This window comes from Crassostrea angulata, chromosome 7 (assembly GCF_025612915.1).
Source record: "Crassostrea angulata isolate pt1a10 chromosome 7, ASM2561291v2, whole genome shotgun sequence".
Lineage (NCBI taxonomy): Eukaryota > Metazoa > Mollusca > Bivalvia > Ostreida > Ostreidae > Magallana > Magallana angulata.
The window spans coordinates 23,590,913-23,613,645 of record NC_069117.1 but is presented as its reverse complement, the minus strand read 5'-3'; the positions used below and the strand labels follow the sequence as shown (position 1 = coordinate 23,613,645).

Genomic DNA, 22,733 nt, shown 5'->3' with positions numbered 1-22,733 from the left:
TGTCAAAGCAATATGTAAATATAACAAAAAGCATTATTGCATTCGTCGTGAAAAAAAAAATTCATGCCGATTTCTTTTTTAAATAGACATAAATTCAAATCACATTTATCGTTGAAATGAAACACGTGCAACGTTTGAAGCTATTACTTGTACTTAGTGTATGAAGATGAATTTACATTGTAACAAACAAATGTTCAATCTCCTTTAATTCCAAAGACAACAACTAATAGAATATCCAAGGAAAAAAAATGGTTTTCAATATTTAAAACAGTTACTTTTTCCCAACAGAATGGCAAGACATTGTAAATCTACCGGTTCATGTTTCTACACATCTTATGATACATGTATACGTAGAGTCAAATAGCTTTTATAAAGCAAATATCTGGTTTGATCTTTAAAGTAAAGGGGAAGATCAGATTGAGCGAATCGTAATTTTGACCAAATATTATGTAGAGCTGCACCCTCATCCTTCACTGAACTACTATATAAGGGCTTGATTATGAATATACTGTACGTGTTTTGATCTCAATTTCTATCGGATGACTGTAAAAATGTTTGTTTTATATTCATGTTCCGATAAATCTGTTAGGTCACGAGGAAAGAATTTATGATTTTATGATCTGACGAGGGTCCTCGAGATTCGGAATCCCCCCGGCTTTATGGTCTCTCCAGTCCCCCCGATAACGGATCGGAGACCACTACAAGGGCACCCCCTCGCAAACACCACGGCGTGCTCTGTCGTTACTCGCCTCACCGTGCACGTTTTCTGATATACGGTTCAGTTTATGATGTTGTAAATTGCATCATGTTTACCGATTATTGTAGAGTTTTCAGTAAATATCAAATACATAAGGAGCTGTGCAAATCCAGGTTAATAGTCGCTCCACTCACGGCCAAGGGGGGACTGAAATTTACACGCATATAATTATCCTGTCACCCCGCTGAATATATTACAAAGTAGAATCTTGACATTTGATTTAGGTATACAGATGTATACTATGATATAGTATATATATGACGTTCACAGAGAACATTTGGTTTTTGTCATGTTTTTATCAGTATATGTAAACAACACCACCACCAACAACGACAGCAGATAAATATAATATTTATTAATCAATGAATAAAAACCATGTACATGCAGATCATGATGGATGAATGGATAAATGGATGGATGGATGGTTCGGGTGGATACATGTTGATGGATGGATGGATGGATGGATAGATAGATAGATAGATAGATAGATAGATAGATAGATAGATAGATAGATAGATAGATAGATAGATAGATAGATAGATAGATAGATAGATAGATAGATAGATAGGCATTCTTCAGATCAATGAAAAATGTTAAGAATGAGTCGTTTATAATTATTAAAAAACAGTACGTAGAAGAAAATTCAAATGTAATAAAGTTTTTTTTTTTAAATTATCGGTGTTTACTGAACATATTAGATAAGTAGTATACTTGGAACGCCTTTTTCAAATCCTAACGTTCAATTCAATCCGCCTAAAAGTCAGTGTGCTTGTTATTTAGTGAATTTTGTACAAATATTACACTTTGGCAAACACGGAAGAAAGCAAAAGCCAATCCGATTCCTTCCGTTTAATTCGAGTTGTTTCAATATCTAGAAAAGCAAAAACAATTGCCTTAATGTTGTAATCACAAGGAAACCGAAAAACTACGCAATAATGAATAGAACGGGAAGAAAAGCCGTATTTTCGTATATATATAAATATATATTTTAAGAATGTTCCTTGAAGAAATGGATTTGCTCTCACTATGAAAACCGGTGTTTGACTTACAGCCCCAATATAACACACGGACCAACAATATTTTATGTCTCAAAGAAAATGTTTTTCTTGTCCCAACAGACTGTACACAGAAAGTGCATCAAAAGGCGTGCTTGGCAAACTGCACGGAACAGTTAGATCCTGATTTCTCTCTCGGCGAGAGCAATAGCAGACAAATTTATTCCCCAAATTGGAGGCAGTAATTCATCGGGAACATCATTTTATGAAATTATTGCCCCAGTGTTTTAGGGACAGAAACTCAATACTATAAATATGGTGTTTACGAGGCAATGGAGCTGTACTTTTTACAATATATCATAAAGAGCAATAAACCCACGATTTATAAGTCACATCAAACGAACCCTGTTCATTAATACCGCTTTTGCGCTTTTCCATGTCATTTCTATTCTGACTTTTCCAGGAGTGAAACACACCCAATTCTTTTAGCGCGTCTCCCTTTATTCTTTTGCAGGAAACTCTTTCTTACTCGTTATGGAAACATCTTTTCTACCCGATGACGTCATTGTGAGTAAAACTTGGACAAAGACTGTGTGGATATCGGAAATGAACGCCTTATCGGATCTGTACGCCAAAAATATCCAGAAGAGCAAGAAAGTTTATTGCCATAGAGAGTATGTTAATTGAATCAAAACATGGATCTTACATTCATCCCTGGGAGTGCTTACTATTGGTTTTTCGGTTCCTCGGCAATAACGGGAGGTCGTGTTTAAGAAACTAAGGGCCAACTCGTTGTTAGGTTAAGTAAGAAATTAAACTTTACATGTAACGGAATTATTTAAGTGTGTGTCGCCGTCTTCACGTGCATATCTAGCTTGAAACGACCCGCTATGCCGAATTTCCCAAGAAGTCGACAGTTTGAAGTAGGACGCCCTTTGGCGGCAGGGATGTGGAATTCTAAATTCGTCACAAGGGTAAACAAAATGGAGGACCCGCTACGGGCGCGCCATAATTCATACGGCACTTCAAGTCGTACTGGAGTGTATGTGCTAATACAATAAAATAATTTACGAGGAATATAAAATTGTTTTGGGTTTGCTTTGGCAATTTTATACCTTCGTCGATCTGGTTATGTTGGTACTCTTGCTACATTAAAATTGATCCGTATACACCCAAGGTAAACCTACCTGAATCTGTTAACCAAGTTTTGAAGGACCATGAGGAACCAAAATTCCAAATGAATTTCCGTTCCTTTATTTTATTGTTATTATTATTATTTATATGGTCTGTTTTTCCTGTTTTATGAAAAAAAAAAAACGATTAAACTTCATTAGTATTATTTCTAATCGTAAAGAGCGTCTTCAAATGTTAAATTATGGAGGTTGTACATTAAAAACATAGGGGGGGGGGGGGGTATTGTTTATCTTGAATATCTTTTTCTTAACTCATCGAATAGTAAAAAAAAACAAAAAACAATTCCTTACTCTAATCTTTACATGTATATCATCGATGGTTGAGACTAAACAACAAAATCGAAGCAAGAAGCGAGAAAGTAATAAAGGAAAATAGAATCGGAATGAAGAAAACTTGATTTTTAATAAAATAAAACGTATTCTTTAATTTAATTCGTAAATTCTCAGCAGAAAAAAAATATTAACTATACGGTCTGACGGTTTATTTTATCGTTTTGAATTTTAGATGCATACATTAAAATAATAATTAAGATATTAATTTGTTTTAAAAATAGTCTACGATTAATTTTTTGTGTAAAAATAATTTATAAAAAAATAGATATCATTGCTATGGAGTTTAAATAAATGTAAGGATTTATTCTTATTTGCATCCATTGACTGTTCTCTCTGAATCGAGTTTTCGCCATATATACCTGTTACTGGGGTTTTCCTAAATTCATTTGATTTGATTGATTGTAATGCTGTAATATATATTTCTTCTAAGATGTCACAATTTAATCCTATATGAAATATAAGCTCGTATAATTTAGGAGTATAGAACATTGATATCAATTTTGATTTTTTGTTCTTTTCAACAGTTTATCAAAATATAGATCTTCTTCAAAATTTTTCTTTGTAAATGAATTGGTGCTATCTTCGTTTCCAATTATTCAACAGTATTAATTTGCATTACAGGATATATTTTTTTTAAATTGAAAATTCTACTCTTCTTCTGATTTTATTAAGTTCAGAATTGAATTGAGGAAGAAAGGTTTTTAGGTAAGATACCAAATCATTGAATAAATCAATTATTTGTGAAACGTTTTCAATTACCAATTAGAAAAGTAATTAGACCAACTGACTTGGATTAAAGTTCATTTACTTCAATGCTTAATTTCAATAAGTTTGCTTAAATCATCTTTCAAATTTAACACACTTTGAATTTGCAGATTTAAAACAAGCAACTTGCCTGCGTAACATCGGTCTGTAGATTTAGACATTTTCCTTTATCAATCTCTTTACAATTTTTTTTATTCCGGTTGTAAATTTTGTATTTACACCCACCCAGTAAATTCAAAATTTACAACATGACAATTCTAAAAAAAGACCATATTATATTCAAAAGATTATATTCAATGTGTATAGATATTTTGCCCTTTTTCCTTTTTTAAATTTTGAATATTCCTTTAAATTTATATGAATCACAAAGAATTAGATAGAGAATGAGATTTTTTATTTGGTTTTTTAATAAGAAACTGAATTGAAGTTGAAGCTGTAAAAAATCTTTTAACATTGAACATAAAGGCTGGAAATATTAGTTTGTGTCTTTTTGGTTATACATCTTTGTATTATAGTGGAAGAGTTCGCTGTCATTCATGATTAATACATGTACCTTAAAACATTAGATCAAAATCGATTTTTGTGATGTTATGTCATTTCATAAAAACCGTTTCCTTAAATCCATGTATTTTTTATTCATTTTTATCTTAATGAAGTAATCTTTGTGTTGCCGTATTTTCCTCGCCTTACGATTTTATTTCATCACATTTAGTTATTATTGTCAACATTTTTCTGCTAGAGAGTTTTGATAGGCAGGGTATACCTGTTGCTCAATATTTTATCTTCTTTTTTATGATATTCTTTTTTGTTGTTGTACAATTTATGGTCAATATTGTTTTAATCATTTGATGCACTTGACATAAACGTTGCATTTTTGTTCTTGTCTGGGTCAACCGAGCTCAAAAATTATGTCTTTATTAGTGTTTTTCGGATAATATATAACGTCCAAATTCGTACATAACCAGTCTAGACCGATAAGTCTTTTAGAAGATATGTTGCCCCATGATTTAGTTTTGTTCAAATAAGCTTATATACCAAGTCTATAGAGAATAATTCTCAAATGTTGACATTTTAAAACAACAGTTAAGTTCTTGTGAGATAAACTTATTCATTCTTGTGAGATAAACTTATTCATATGAAAATCAAAATTATGATATGGTCTGATGGTTTGGCTCCGTATGTATTATATGTAAACATACTCAATTCAGCTTTGTAGATGCTTTTATTTTGTTTGCTTATATTTCATCAAAAGAAAATACGACGTTTGTCCCGAGATTCAATACAGAAGCGATGTTGTTCATATAACTGAAATAATACACTTAAATGTACTTGTCATAGCATGTAAGCGAAAAATGAATCATTCTATCTTGGAAGACAAAAAATCTGCTGGCTGATGATCAAGCAGTCGGTATCGTTCAAAGCAACAACTCCGATCAATGACAATCTCATCATCACGTGACCCATGAGCAATCTCATTGGTTTCTCAGTACAATGGAGTTTGTGAAATCGAGAAATGGGCGAAGTTCTGATGATTTACCAATTGATTAATCCATTGCTAATTGTTAAATTGTTATCGTCCCTTTATCGGAGCATAGAGTATACAACCGAACAAAATTTCAATATCATCGGATATAACTCTTTATAAATTGTCAGTCTCAGTTGTATCAGCTTGAATCGTAAACTAATTAACTGTATCAAAGACACCTGTAGTTACATATTCACCGGTTTTAAAAAATTAAATAAATATGTTTCGTAGATAAATCATTCCCTAGCTGACAAATGCAATTGTAATGAAATAAGAAAAAAAAATCATTGAATCGGTCGAACTTGCAGCACCTTGATAAAGACGAATCATCCAATAAATGAGGTGCCCTGTATTCTCTCCATCCAGCACCTGTTGTGTCATCCTCTCATCAGTTAACAGGATACGTAAGTGAGAACAGTTGTGTGAGGGCTCTTTTCTTTCAGAATGTTTTTTTTTTTCAGATAAAAGATGTTTCTGTGTGTCAGGTGTTGTTTTTGTTACTCCCCCCCCTCCTCCTCCTCTTTGTTTCCACCTCGCTGGTTGTTTTGTTCTATTTCATGGAGCATGGATATACGTGGACGGCCCGAAGGATCTGGTATAAATAAAATTGTTTTGTTTTACTTCATATACTTACTGTAAAAAAGTCTATGTACGATAATGTGCAAGAAAAAAGAAAGTATCCGTCAAATTCACAAAATAATGATCCCGAATAACCAACCTGGGGTTGGGGGTCGTCAAAGAACACTTAAAATTCTTATATTTTACGAAAATTAACATAATTCTATGCATTCGAAGAGTAATACTGTTAATAACACTCTATTGTGTAAAATGACATATGATCTGGGTTTTTTTTTTCAAAATAGATACGAAAAATGTAAAATCACCCATATCGTAATTCAATAGATTTTTATCATTTTCTTTTGTTTTGTTACAACATACTGAAACTGTTTCTGCTTGTAATATTGTTTCGTTTCATTATAACCAAATTCTCTTTATAAAATGAGAATGTCAATAGGAGTTGATGAATTCTACAACGGGCTGCATGGCTTTAGGGAGAGTATACACGGGAGGGTGCCCCCCCCCCCATTAATATTTTTATTTAAATTGGTACATACATGTTTCCATGTTTATGTCGTTTGTGCGTGAATTTTTAATTTTAAATTTGAAGTTTCAATGTCGGGGTTTGTACGCTCCTACATGTACATGTTTAAGCTCTTTTGATATATAGCGGAATTTAATATTTAAAAAAATGACCGAAATTTAATTAATTATTCGATTTGCTTACTTTGGGGGTTTATTCAGCATTCTGGAATGCTATGCATGTATATTTAAAACATAAAATTCAAAAGAATTACATCATACTTAATATTAAAGTGGACCATGTCCCTTTATTGCTGGTGGATTACAAAATGTACAATGTCGTTTCGAAATCTTGGATTTCTAATTCTAAAGAAAATTCATGTTTCTGAGATTAGATGTTTATTGAAAATTCCTAAATATCAAAAACAGTCATGTCATAAAGGACAACAATTTTTGTGATTCTGTTGTGTTTTATTGAATGTCTTTATCCTGAAGTTACAAGAAGCAATACAATACATGTACATACTGTTTTTAATTTAACAATGAAAATAGTATGCAGTCTATGGCTCGTGAAACTTGATCTATATGCTCAGCTGAGATGATTTTGATTCGGTTGTTGGGAAACTGTTTATCTCAACTCTTAATGAAAGCAAATTTTTCATATCATCACGTCATTACTAAATCCTGTTAACAGTACAATTCAGGTTTAGGAAAATTCCGAATTCATCCCATATTTCTACAAAGCTATGTTCGGGGCATTTGTGTTTTTAATAAACAGGTAGGCCTGTCGCTGTCAGGGATCGAACCTATATCCTATAGTGTATCATTTGAAATTCCAAGGAGTTAAAACTGTTCTCGTGTAAAAGACACAAGCGTAAATCAAAAACAAAATTGATTTAAGTAAAACATTCTACTAAAATGATACAAAATGAGATCGAGTATTAACGTCAAATTAGTAGGAAATAATATACCTCACTTTCCGTACTTTCTATAACTTGAAAGTGCACGTGCACAATTACTAAAATGAACGGAGTTATATAATTAAAAATATGAGCTTAAAGGAAGATATTTTCCCTAATTTATTAGCTAAATGGTCATTTGAAAAAAAAGATAAATTAAAATAAAGGGCCAAGATTTATTTGTAATTTGTTCTAAAACAGTAATCCTTTAGGAAGGAACAAGGAAATAGGATTATTTGAACTGACACAGGAAAAAATTGAACGATCTCGTCCAAAAAAAGTTCATTATTGCTATCAAACAGCAAATAGAATTCATATTTTTGATAAAAACAAAATGAAATCTACAAAATAATCCCCTCAACGGGCGTACTATGAATTTTATTTTGTAGGAGTTCAGTAGGAGTGCACTGTTTATTTTTGTAAAAAAAAAAAAATGAATTATTCAATTTGAAGTGTCCTTTACAAAAATTTAGATTATTGATAATCAAAATTTGTACATGACGACTTACAAATTTTGATTATCAATAATCTAAATTTTTGTAAAGGACAGTAGCCACAGCATACTGTTTCGTCCTTTTATATAATAGTGCTGTGTTGTGCATGTACTATGCCTAAATAGTAGTCAGGGTTTGATACATGGTGCACGAGCCGGAGGCTCGTGCGCCATATATCAAACCCTGACTACTATTTAGGCATAGTACATGTTGTCCGGCTCGTGCACCATGTATCAAACCCTGACTACTATTTCGGCATAGTACATGCACAACACAACGATATTGTTATTATCATGCCTGTGACGTTTGAGTGATGTCTTATCCCCAAAAATAATCACCGGAAAAACTAGCGTTTGTTCTTACAAATTAATCATTTGATTTGATTTGTTTTTTTTAATCAACAAGTTGTTGTACAATAAAAAATCAACAAAGGTTATTGTTCTTTTCGAGAAACGAGAGACGTATAACCTTACCGGGAAAACTCGAAATGTTAAGCAGACGAAATCTCATTGAATTTTTTTCTTAATTGTACATTCTTCATCAAGCGTCATTTAAAAAGCGTTTTTGTGATTCTCATGAAGAATTCTTATGAAAAATGTTTAATCGATTTGTTCAAAAGTTTATCAAAATTTTAACTTATAAAATTGCCGTCAATAATGAGGTGTTTTTGGAAAGATTAATAATATTAATTGCTTTATGTTAACCGTATGTTTCTACGTTTTATATATATAAATACCGTCAGATACATCATCGGCTTATGTAGCGTAACGGTAACGCGTTGGGCTTCAAAAGGTAATGATTTTAGGGTCAAGAGTTGTTCGGCACTTGTAAAGTTTTCGTTGAAAACATTAGCCGTGCTCTATTTCGGCATAGTATGTCTACGCTATATAAACCCTTAGTATACTATGCGAAAATGAGTATTGAATATATAGCGACAAACTGACAGGAGGCATAATAATGTATAATAACGGTACTACATGTAATATGTTATTCATTTATGTGATGCATCGTTTGATTTCTATATTTCATGACTTATAAGTAAATCTTCTAGGTAAAATGAAGATCAAAAGCTTCTCATCTGATAGTTGATACAAGATAGATAACTCGTAACATTGAAATACGTGTCTGGCTAATCACTAGACAAACTTTCTATACGGGGAGGGATTAATTATGGTCTCTACACATTTCCTGTTTCTACAGTTAGAGTGAACAGGCGATGCATATGGGGTGTTATTAAATTTAAAAGAGTCAAAAGCATGGAATTATAATGATTTTTTAAAACTATTTTTAGACTGTAGTGAAGTAAGACGAACTAACTCGTTGAAAACTTTTTTAATCGGATTGTGTTGTGCCAGTTTGCATTGGCCACTAATTCCAAACGCCCGGAAGTGACCCGCAGTACATTGAAGTGATGGTGTCATAAGAACTCCTGCCAAAATCGCTACTTTAAAGATAGAAATATTCGGTGAAAAGATTTGTTTTCTGACATAATCTCCTTTCTTTTGATACCAAACACCCAGCTAAAAACGTGCGTTTTACTTTTGTTTGTCACCAAGTTCAACAAAATTATTCGGAACCAAATGACTGTAAGTCGTGGCATGAGGTGGCCATGATCGACTTCATCAACATTATATTTGGCATTCTTATTAGCTGTAAAATAAGACAGCAAAGTCTATACTAAAATGAAAATTATTTCTATCTTTTTGAATTCGTTTATTTCAATGCTTTTAAAAAAATAAAAATATTCTATTAAATTTACAAAAAGATAAACGATAAATTTAACCTTTTAAATTTCGTTCGTTTCTCAAGTATTCTTGCACTTTTAGAAATACCTCTGTAAAGAGCGCTATTGGAGGATTTGACTCTCTCAACAATGAAGTGAAAATACAAAAGATATTTAACATTACAAATCTTCACAACTTTCTACAGTGATGCGTAAAATAAAATTATAGTTGCGCGGCGATTTGAACTTTCATCTCCCCAAAAATTTATGTTTCTAGAAATAGAACTCAAGATATCAAGGTATGCAGACACATGGAACTGTATCATTGCAAATTATTTCTGGTAAAGTTTCTATCGGCGCTTCTTTAATGTAAGTTGAACCAAATCATTTTTTATCCTGATGCCAGTAATTCCACCTAGCGCCTGGTTTGCTATCAACCGAATGAAAATAAACAGAGCTCAAATATTTTCAGCTGCTGATATAGTATATTGAAACTGGGTCTTATTATTATCCTACACCAAGGAACCGGGGGGGGGGGGGCTAGGGGGGGGAGGATTTCTGAGGATTAGTCTAGCCCCCCCCCCTCCCCCCACTTTCAAATTGCTTCCGACGCCACTGAAATATATTACTATATATATAGCTGTACTTATTTACGATGGTATATGAAATAATACTTTGGGGAAACGATTGGGTAATGAACTTCTGTATATTATAACCATGTTTTCAAACATTGAAAATGTTGTCTTTCTAAGAGATGTGTACATAAGATTGGGTAATTATGTGAGGAGGCTCTTTGCTCCTCTTAAATAAATCCATTACTATGACATCATAAGTTCGTCATTGAAGATAATATTAGATCTAAAGAGATAAGGTTTCCTGGTTTTCTAGAACTCGCAGCAGACCCATATGAATGGAAGTTTGGCACGTGCGTTCATAAACACATGACTTCGACATTCCTTCATGTGTAAATTGCCTGTTTTCATTGATAAGCGATAAGATTCAGCGCGTGTGCTGATCCTCAAATAAATTGCCTGCATGTTAATTCATTTCCCTTCTACCTTATGCTTTTCAATATTTTTTCTTCTTTTTGTTCTTTTATCATTTATCATTGATATAATTTTTTTTATTATATTTTACAACTAAAGCAGTTTGTATACATGTATGAACAAAAATTACGAAGAACAATTAAACCAATTCGTAATCCAATTAAATTACATCTAAAAGGTCCCCAAAAAATACTTTCAGTTTTTTATTTTTTTTTTTTTTTAATTCAGCGTTAAAATTGAAACAAGAAAAAGAGAGATTTAATAACAGTTGATATTTCCCCGCTGCGATGATGACTTTTTGGACGTAATACCGCTTCCTCGGTTGCAGTTGCGGTGCTTTTGGCTTGCGTCAGATCTTCCGACAGGTTGCAGAGGTTCTCCCAGGCGAGAGGGGTTTTCAAGTTTGGGGAGGAAGCATATATTTATCAATACAAATTGTAAAAATATCAAACACCGCCCGATTTCGCTCTGGCACTTGGTTGGTGAGTTTCATGGCATTCGCTCAAGGAATTATTTCTGTAAAAATCAAGTAAGCAAACGAGCATAGCTAGAAAATTAGACAATGTTGAATTAGTTTAATATGATCTCTGCTAAGATTGTAAAACATTATACAATTTAGATATTATCTTTCCTTCCTTTTTTGTGTTCATTTCAACTAAGAAAGTGGCTATCAAGTAAACTATAATTCGTTAATCTAAACTTGGTATGATGTATATTTTGCAAACGATCAAAACGATAAAAACAGGATTGTTCAGAAAAGGATCAAAACATATATCATAGAAAAGAAAAGCGTGATATTAGTTAACAAGGTATACCCATCAGTTTTCTTTTCTTTTTCCATTTTTTACGGGGGGTGGGGGGTGGGGGGTGGGGTGGTTGGAGACTACATATAGAAGTTTCAAATCTTTGAGTGGTTTATTTCATTCAATGCAAAAAAACAACATATGCCATAGATACTGTAATTGTTGCGACTCACTTCATAGAAGCTTTTTGAGAATTTTGGCGTTCGGTTTTTGTACGAAAATCTATCTGTTTTATGTCTTTTATTAGTAAATATGTGATTGCTCTGGTAATTAATAAAACTTTGTGTTCTAAGTTCTATATGTTTTGGCTAGCTGCCAATGTCTATTAATGGTTTCTTAGTTTATTCATTGCTTTTGATCGATGAATATTACTTGTAATCGGTGATATTGGAAAGGAGGGAGGGGGCGTTGTTCTGACTCCTTTGTTGAATGGCTGTCTTTAGACGTCGTTGCTAAATCAAATGCTTAACTGGTCAGAAAAAAATATGTCCTTCCTATCTATCAAAATTTCACGTACATACAATGTATTCTCTTAAACTCGTATGGCCGTGACTGTCATACGGGTATCTCAGCTGCCATGCTGCTGCACCTCAATTTACAAAACAATATTTTGGAAAAATATATCATGGTTTAAAGTTCAACTACATAACCATAGCATATCATTAAGTACACGAGATCTTGTTAAACGTGTCTGTATCATTATACGAGAAAGGTCTTTTGTGTTGGGGATTTTTATTTCCTTTATCTTTTTTAATACAAATCTCAGGTGTAAACATTGTTATGACAGATCGTATGGTTGTTATACATCCACAGACCTCTGAATTCTTTAACTCTCCCCTGACCAAGTGTTGTTTTGCATCTTGTTTCCGTTGAGGAATGGTTTTAAATGCGGAATGAATTGAAACATCTCTTGAAACCATTTCTTTTTTGGCAGAATCTTATCCACTATGACGCCAGGAGAATTCTATTTTTATGAAGAAACGTGTTCTGTTTTGGAGAAAGAATCACCAATAACTAACATCATAAGACTCTGTTGCAAAGAAACTTTTTATTATTTCTCAGGTTTATAAAATATTGGGGATCTTGGATTATAGTTTATGGAATCGTGAGCATTGTTCACGTGACCCTTTTTTTGTCACATGTTCAAATTGCCAATATACAATTTGAAGACATTTCATAGTTTAAGATTGCTCCGCGACCTTGAGAGCATTGGCCCTGAATTCTAATCTTTTTTTGTTTCAAAACTTAATTCGGTTATTTGTTTAAGAATATATACAGTTACCATACATTTTAATCGGTACTTAGAGTTCAGTGTATCAATGTGACATCATTGGAAGCGTTCGAAGCTCACACAAGATGATGAAAGTTAAAAATAGCAAGTGTTTACAAGGATGGAAGAGACAGGTGATCGAAACATCGCGTAATGTATAAACCATCGTCACGATCAAGTTCTACAGAGAGGGGAAAAACGAAAGAACAGGCTATTTTAAATCTGATGGATAAGAGCGGAATAGTCATTCAATCTAAAAGATAAACATCGACAGTTAAAGGAGCTCAAGTTAGGATGAAGGTTGTTTTATTAATGTTTTATTTCGGATCTTCGTTATCAAAGCTTGCCATTTTCTATCCAAATTACGTAATAGTTGCAACATTAGCAAAGGTAATGTCGTCTGCCTACACCAAGTCAGGTTTTTTTTTTCGCTGATAGCAAATCGCAAGGATTTCTTATATTAAAAAGGCCAATTCGACACAGGAATATATCCCAGATACTGTGCTGTGCAAGCGAAATTCTCTTTTGCAAGGTCACAAACGATTAAGATACGATGCAGAGAAGCGCAAATCATCATATCATGTTAAATTCTGTATCATACAACTGTTAAGAAAGATTAGATTCATAATTCTAATAAAGATCAGAGAAAAATACGGGTTAAAATTCAAATATGAAATGTATTATAACCAGTATTTGATACATTTAGACATCAAAAGTGCATGGTGAATGTAATACATGTAAATGTAAATTTAAACTGGACATCCATACAACATTGCTTATGCATTAATTTTCGGCTTATTCATACAGATTAACAAACTTCATAAGCATAATTTATATTTACATTCAGTGTACATTTCCCCTTATGTTTGCATTGGAAATCTGCGACGTTCAATTAATTGACGCGCAATGAGCACAAATATAAAAATATAAACGTCATCACATGCATTGAGTATATATATATATATATATATATATATATATATATATATATATATATATATATATATATATATATATATATATATATATATATATATATATATATATATATATATATATATATATATATATATATATATATATTAAGATCAAATGAAACGTTCTATCTTACATAACCAATTTGATATGTACTTTTGAAAATGATCATTAAATAATGCATATACTTACTTCTTAATAAAAAAAGAATTTTCTCTACAAAGTTTCTGGCACTATATTTTTAGTCGCGAAGCCGAAATAAATAAGATGTTAATATGGCTGTTCCATGTTTGTTTCATACTCCTGACTGAGAGTATATATATAATGGCTTTACAGCAACGATACACATATATTTCATACAAATGGACATCAGTTTGAATATAAATATATTCAATTTGTCTCCACCGCTTGATGTGTCATAGGACCGACAACATCCAAAAATAAGCATTCAATGCTTAAGTAAGCCTAATGTAAACCATTAAATATTATGATTTTAATGAGTCATATTATTCTTTATTTTATATTTCAGGTAATAAACGACCATGCCTGAGAAAACTCGGGCTGCGCTGGGAGGGTGTCAGCGGTTTGAGTGCCGGGTGATCGGTTACCCCCGCCCGACCATTCAGTGGTTCAAGGACGGACGGAACATAACCAAAGACGACCGTTATGAGTTTGATTATTCCATCGATGGGATTATTACCATGGTGATTTGTAACGTGACAGAGAAGGATCAGGGAGTGTACTCGTGCAGGGCCGAGAACTCGGAGGGGTGGGCCGCTACGGCCGCCTTCCTCAACGTCAGAGGTAGGGGGTGTGTCCTCAGTATGTTTCTACTACTAGTATTCGAATCAGAGATTGAGAATATTATCCCCCCCCCTTCCAATGTCTTCGAATTTTGCGTATTGCATTATTTGTCTAGTAGTGTTTTTCCGGTTTTCTGGAAAATGGGCTATAAGAGTTTCAGAAATATGTGTATAACCACGGCGTATGTTTATTTATTATGAAAACCAGCAAAGGTAAAGCAAACGAAAATCTCGGGATAGAATAAAGTTGATCTCGATCATGATGATTGGTTGTATTTAAGCTGCTTGTAACGTATGAAAACAATGGATTTATTTTATGCATCTATCTATATGCATAGTAAAACAAGGTATACATGTACATATAGTTTTACTGATTGTCTGTGAATAAAATAATATTCAAAACAATGTTAAAAATGTAGAAAACAAAGACATAAAAACGAGCGCATTTTTCCTTTAGCATCGTTGCAAACTAAGGCCAATACATGGAGAAAGCTATGTTGACTCCGAACCAAAGCTGGAGATGATGGTCCTTTGTTATCCTTCGTAAAAAGATTAAAGACTTTTGTCTTATGAGTATGTTTAATGAGTATATTATGTTATTGATATGAATTTAACATACGATTAGATTATTGAAGAATTATAACACATTTTAATGATCAAATACACATAATTTATTTGAAGGTATTTAAATTAATGCGGACGTTTACGCGAACAAATTGATTAAAACTTGTCAGATTGTATGTTCATGTAGCTGTATGAACACGATCCATGAATCATATGAAAAAGGGAGCAAAATTAAAAATATATACGTGTATCTAGCATATGCCTCATACAACTCTGCATAAAGTATTAGCTTCCGACTTAAAGTATTGTCTGATATAATATTGTTTCATACACACCGTGTGAAATCAAATAAATAGCAAAAAGTACTGAGTGACTACAAAAGATAGTGGCAGCGGTGGGATTCGAACCCACGCCTCCGAAGAGACTGGTGCCTTAAACCAGCGCCTTAGACCGCTCGGCCACGCTACCTAGATACTTTTAACTTAAGTTGCATCAGTACTTAACGATGTTCGTTGGTACTGACTACTGCATAACAAGAGTCGCCGCAAAAAGGGTGAGAAGAAGTATATTAGAGAGTTTCAATGGGAATCTCTTATTCAGTTAAACGCACCAGAATTTTTCTGCTTCAAACTATTAATACATTTTTTTTTCAAAACATAGTTTAAAAGTATAAAGTTACCGAAATTTCTAAAGTACTGAAAGTAATGAAATTAGTATTTTTGTGAAATTTTCGAATCCCATAATTTCAACAAAGATGTTAATAAAACGATGTCAAATATACCACTTTTATTGGTTAATTATTGGCTACGATTCGAACTCTCATTGATGAAACTGATGCTATGATTACGAAATTTCGTACTTAATACCAGCTCGATCAAGCAACAAAAGCAATGCATCCCCCCCCCAAAAAAAAACCAAAAAACAAACCCAAAACAACAAAAAACCAAAACACAAACAACAACAAAATCAATCAAACAAACAAACCCATACAAATATTTTAATACTTTTTTTAGGACAGACTCCTCCTTATCCAATTATGCATTTGCTTTTCTATAGGAATTTTTAAACACAGGCTAAGAATGCGGATCTGGATTTTTAACTCTGGCCTTAATGTAGAACTAATGTTAACATGCTTTGTTTTACCGATATTTTATTTGAATGAACATAAAAGTATATTATTAAATTGATGATATATAATATATTGCATGTACTTTTATTTACATGTAAGGTCATCAAAATTATGGCAGCGGTGGGATTCGAACCCACGCCTCCGATGGGACCGGTGCCTTAAACCAGCACCTGAGACCGCACGGGCACGCTTCCTGATACAACACAAATAAGCGTATCAATATAAAAAATAATATTGAAATACCAAACTAGTCGAAATTCTTCAGTTAAGATTTACAACATTTGAAAAACCGACGGTAACTTAATTTCTCTTGTTTCCCTGCCCAACCCCTAAACGGTGATTCATTATCAACTAAAATTATAATACATGTACTATATACAGAACATGTATAATAATTTTCAAACAGTTGATAAAGAATCACCAAGTACAAGGGAAGATAATGTTATATCAAACTAAATATTAGAACAATACGTTGATTGCTGATATATGGCTAACGTAAATGATCTAGCTGTCGAACGAATCAACATTTATATCCCTTTAAAATACATGTACTGTATATCACTAATACTTGTATTAAATTTATCGAATATTATTTATATGACACCAATTTTTTATGATTTTATGTTTGCGGTAGAATCTTCATGAAAAAAAAAGAAATAAAATTTTAACGATATTTGAATAAAAATTCGTTTTAACATCCCATTTTCTGTTTGAGTAAAAGATGATGTTATGTATTAAATGTCAATAACACTGTCAACGACCAGGAAGTTTCCTTAGGTAAAGTTATAAGTCTAATGTATGTAAGATATGGCAGAAAAACATAGAAGCCTAAGGACACACTTACTCAGCAATTTGATAATTCCGCACTTAACGCTGAATTTAGACATGATATCTAAACGTTTATATAGTCTAGATAGACTAGACATACTAAATAGGAATTATCTTATTTAACAGTTGTTTTTGTGTAGAATTGAATTCATGAATGTTTATAAAGTTGACCAAAAAAAGGTTACATAGATTAATATTGAATCCATACTTTGTATTGGATAAGATTTATTTATACATTTCTATTGTGTGTTTAGAGTTAACAAAATGTAAAAGAGTTCAATTTATTAAAAAACAAAAATCTTACCCACAAAAGAGTAAGATATGTCAATGTTTAAATGCATGTAGATACTCATATACTGGTAAATCCTTTTTATTGACCTTATACATACATATGTAGGTAGCGTGGCCGAGCGGTCTAAGGCGCTGGTTTAAGGCACCAGTCTCTTCGGAGGCGTGGGTTCGAATCCCACCGCTGCCATTATTTTTTGGCATGTTAGATTTACTTTCATAATGTAATTAAGCATTGGGTGCTTATTTTTGGACGTCATTTTAATTATTTTTTGATTCAATTCAGAATTAAATGTTCAGAAATGTTTGAATATAGAAATGTGAGTTCGTAACACATTTTGTTGACAATATGGCGAAAAAACTTTTAAAGAAAGAAGGAAATACTCAAAAATGTTTTTGAAATAGATATATTACGAGTGTTTTATTTCTCTCACCATACAATCAAAGCATTCTTCACTGATTTTTACTGGTCGCGGTGAGATTTACCGAGATTGAGAGAATGCTTGAAATGAAGGATGATGCTATTTCTAGTTTGAACCATTTCCATGTGTGTGTGGTTCAAGAATACAACCATATGTCTGAATTCTTACCCCAACTGCATATATCTGTAAATATTACATGTTTTTAAAACTGAAAGATATATCCTTCTTGCATTTTATCTATGGAGAAAAACACGTTCTAAAAATATCAGTGTAGTTATATACATTTTAAATTTCAAAAATTTGAATAAGAAATTTGAAATCCAATACATCGATATTTCCGTTTAAATCGGGTAGCTGACGTAGAGTATAAAACGTTCCATCGATATACTAGTATATACGTTGATTATACAAACCGTACCGTATAAAAATTGCTTTGATAAAAAATGAATATATAAGATGTCATTATTGATGAAAGTACGTCACTTAAAATAATATATGAAAAACAGTAGGTTTCAAGATCATTACTGTATATTAGTAGTTAACAAACATAGTGAAAGAATTTTTTTTTTTCATATCGATATTAGAGCATGTTACGATATGGAAATGTCCTTAACCTTTAAGGAAGGTGAATGGTCAACAAACAATGAATTCGAATGCCATTTTTCTTTTTCAATATCGCATCCATTACTATACAAAATTACTTGGTGCATAAAAATACATGTAAAGTCCCTGTGCATTTCTTGTTGTAAATAAGAAAGAAATATTTGTTTTAAAAATGTCTTTCAGCCGGTCGGGAAAAGTCATAGTTTCATTTGTTTTACCTCTAGGCTAGCTTAAGTTTTGTCTTAAAACAATAAATATTTTAAAACAAAACATATGAAGCGAGATTCTGTAGTGAATTTTAAGGCCCTCTTTGTAACACAAGCTCCATTATCAACAGATAGATAAACCGAGTGTTGATTTATTCGAGTTTGTTTGCGGATAGATTGCAAATGTTCCATAAATATCTGATATGTCGAACACACGTACCCAATATATAAGAGAAAACAAGTATATGCGTCCTCGTATTTTGATTTAGGACGATCAATTCATGCTTATCAACACTTATCAAATGCTACTTATTTTTTTTGTAAATGTTTTCTTTGACTTAAAATGAATATAAAAATAACACTAGATGTCGAGATTTCCTTATCGCCTGTTTGAAGAAGAAACACATTAGACATCGCTGGCATCCTTCCTAATGCTCGTGTAAAGGCTTCGTAGAGAGGGGAACTCTGTCTCCATTCAAAGAAAGCAGATATCAAAACAAAAAAAATATCTGGTTAACAATATGTGTGTAGTATAATGTTGCTCTCTCTCTCTCTCTCTCTCTCTCTCTCTCTCTCTCTCTCTCTCTCTCTCTCTCTCTCTCTCTCTCTCTCATATTAAACACTCGTATCTGTGAAATAGTATTTCGGATTTGAAAAAAAAACGACTTTTAGCCTTGTCTCCACGGCTGCAATAACCTTCCTGTAAGTTACAAATCATATGAGCCCATCGCCAAAACAGAGTCACCTGGAGCAAAATTAAATAAATACATCTTAGGAAAATCGTTAATTGATATGCGCTCAGTAACGAAGGACGAATTTTTGTCATACTTTAAAGACACACTTAATGCAAACATTATTAATAAAACGTACATGTGTATATTATCAAACAATATTTAATATACTACCTTGCTACAAGCTTACCACTTATTTTCTTTCAGACTCTAATTAATGAATATTTAGAAAGATTATTTATATATTTATTTTTATTCTGTGTATGAAAATTAAAGCTAGATGCTGAATTTTTTTTTAATATGCTTTGAATATTGTAAATAACTTAATTATATTAGATGGATCCGTACAACAGAATAAATGGGAAAAAAAGTTATTGCACAAAAATGTTTTACTCTACGTCAACAGAAATTATACTTTAAACATAAACTGTTTGAAACACAATTTAATTTGAAAGTATTTTGGTTGTTTTTGGGTTCACATTAATTTATCATTTTTAACATTAATTGGCTAAAATCACATGCTTCAGTAACGAAGACGACAGGTAGCGTGGCCGAGCGGTCTAAGGCGCTGGTTTAAGGCACCAGTCTCTTCGGAGGCGTGGGTTCGAATCCCACCGCTGCCACTAACTTTTTACAAACCACATTCACTTTCTGTTCTAAAATTCAAGGATGATGTAGTTAAAACCCCAAAAGTTATTATAATCAGTCAAAGCTGGCCTTCAAGGACTCCTTAACAGATGATGTTTTGGTTTTTCAGCTTTCAATACGACGTTTCTCCTTGAAAACCCATTCATTCTGATACAAGCTCAGTTAAAAAACAACAACCCATTAAATGGACCAACAACGACACGCTGTATCTTTAATTAACTGGTTTTAACAATTTAACTACTTGACAGAAACCGGTTCTATTGAACCACATGACTGAACATGCTTTAAAGGTATTCGAATTGAAAAAATGCCTGCACCAGAGCTTTGGTATTTCAACACGTGTAATGACAATGACCGTAAGCTATAATTAAATTTTAACTGATAAGTAATTATTGCCGACGGTGAAATTAATTAAAAACCTTTCCCTTTCGATAAACAAGCCCGAAATTGCAAAAATGAAAGCAAGATGGTGACCACGCTTTTACGGATCCAAGTCGGGTGTAGTTTGCATCAAACTTTTAACTAGCAATGAAATGATATTGAATGATTACGTAGCGAGTGAATATATTTACTGGGAGCTTATTTAGAGTATACATAGAAGTGAAGATTTGACTTATGTTGAATAAATAAAATTAGCCAATTTCTTGATTGCGCGATTTTATTTTTGATGTATGAACTTTCCAGAGCCTGAGCGGATAACTAAGAACGCGGGTTGACTAATGCACGTAATGGTGGAAAGTGTAGGACGAGTTCATCCTCCATCGCGGGCAGATAACTTGGATCAGACATCTTCGTTTAATACAAACACAAAAAAGTTAATAAATAAAATGAACCAATTTGACCCCTTCCTTATTGCTTTTCTTAACTACACACCCACTCCCTGGTTTGAGATAAAATAAGAAAAGTTATTAAATTTTAAAAAAAAATTCAGTCAGCTGCAACAGAAAGAATTATGGCTACGCACGTGTACATATAAACAATATCAGTTTAGATTTTTATCCCTGCCCGCTCCGTTAAACCCATGATGCTGTTGTATTTTGATTTTAATTTTAAAGTTTAGGTTACGAAGGCAACGAATACAATATATACAAAAAATGAGAAATAAATATGGTTCAACATACAATGTATTAAGCAGTGTATTATATTGATGTGTTAAGTGTTAATTCCTAACGCTTGCGCGGGATATCTTCTAGTTCATTACAATTACCAAGTACAAATTGATCTCTGTCTAATTCGTTCCTCAATGAAAGAAATCACATTTGCCGTTTTGTAGCGTGACGCAAGTTGTTATTTATGTACATGTCATTTTAAATAATGTTTGATGATAATGACCAATTAACTTTTGGGGGCAATTTTTATTTTACCGATCTAAATTAAAAACTATAAGTGAAGTACATACATGTACTTGATACCGTTATTTTTTCCGCTTAGTTGTAGACGAAAGGGTCGAACACGAACTCATGTCAGTTCATCAGATGAAGTTCGAGATCGGGGGACTTTATGACAAAGATGACGACGACCGAGTCCCAATTGACGCCCAGATCGATTCCTTCATCGATCAAATTACAGGCAAAGATGGCCGTTTTTCTATTTCCTCGGCCATCGAAGGAATGGAAAATCAGAAAAATGAAAAAGGAAGAGATGGCCTCAACGATGAGATCAGTCATGGCAGGAACATCATTTTAGCCAAAGTAGATGCTCAGAATAATGATAGTGGGATTGGGCTGGACCTGTACAAATTTCAAATGTCGTCCACAGAGGAGGTTTCTGACGAAGCAGACGGACAGAAGCAAATGATGGCTGATAGTGGACGGAAGGAGATCGAGGATGGTGAATTTGTGGATAAGGCAAAGGTTTACGGAGAGAAAGAACCACCGGCAACTGCACAGCCCAAGCGTCGAATGTCGGATCTCGATGTTCATTTGAAAATGATGAACGATAAATCCTCTCGATTTTTTCAACCGAACCCAGATGAATATCCAGAATTTGATGGTCCGGCAAATGTTGACACGCAAAATGCAGAGAAAGACAGCGTTCGTGTTCATGGAGATGCAAACTTAGACAACACTGAAGAAAACAAAGACGATGAGCTGTCATTGACTCATGATTCTCAAATTGAAAGCAACAAAAATGATAAAAACGGAGACAAACCAATGGTCGAAGTTGACATAAATAACTCGAGTGATCTAGGTATGTCAATTTCAGCAACAGATAATGAAAAAGAACCCGGAAATAAGCAAGATACCAAGGACGATACACCAATGACAAAACAAGATACAGCAGAGAATCGGAAGTCTGACAAAGCTGGAGCCAAAGAGGGAAACTCAGAAGATGTGGACCTACTTGACGACATGCTGGAATTTCTGAAGAACAACAGGAAAGGGTCGAGGCGATCCATGACCACTGACAGTGGGTTAGGTGATGATGATTACAGGTAATAGAAATCTACATCATAATGTGATGAAATGATATTTAAATTATATGTAGGCATGAAATACCAAAAAAAATGAAATCTGTGTTAATGTATACCGGTACCACGATAATGTTCTAGTAATGAATTACATGTAAATGATAGTAACTTTGAAAGTGGATA

The 22,733-nt window shown here is 33.0% G+C and overlaps 1 protein-coding gene and 3 non-coding genes across 9 annotated transcripts in view; 3 read left to right on the top strand and 1 right to left on the bottom strand.

Annotated features, from left to right (window-relative positions):
* The first annotated feature begins 11,241 nt into the window (after positions 1 to 11,241).
* Positions 11,242 to 22,733, top strand: part of LOC128192633 (titin-like) — a 69,801-nt gene continuing 58,309 nt past the window's right edge. For 4 of the 6 annotated variants that reach the window (XM_052865475.1, XM_052865474.1, XM_052865476.1 and 1 more), the window contains exons 1-3: positions 11,286 to 11,399; positions 14,448 to 14,722; positions 21,572 to 22,574. In XM_052865475.1, the coding sequence (XP_052721435.1) occupies positions 14,461 to 14,722; positions 21,572 to 22,574 (1,265 nt within the window). In that variant the 5' untranslated portion in view covers positions 11,286 to 11,399; positions 14,448 to 14,460. Of the gene's footprint in view, positions 11,400 to 14,447; positions 14,723 to 21,571; positions 22,575 to 22,733 lie in introns of all 6 variants that reach the window. The other 2 variants (XM_052865471.1, XM_052865470.1) reach the window with 2 other exon arrangements.
* On the bottom strand, positions 15,672 to 15,753 carry Trnal-aag (transfer RNA leucine (anticodon AAG)). The gene has a single exon. It is a non-coding gene; the product is annotated as a tRNA-Leu (tRNA).
* On the top strand, positions 17,639 to 17,720 carry Trnal-aag (transfer RNA leucine (anticodon AAG)). The gene has a single exon. It is a non-coding gene; the product is annotated as a tRNA-Leu (tRNA).
* On the top strand, positions 20,034 to 20,115 carry Trnal-aag (transfer RNA leucine (anticodon AAG)). Its single transcript has one exon. It is a non-coding gene; the product is annotated as a tRNA-Leu (tRNA).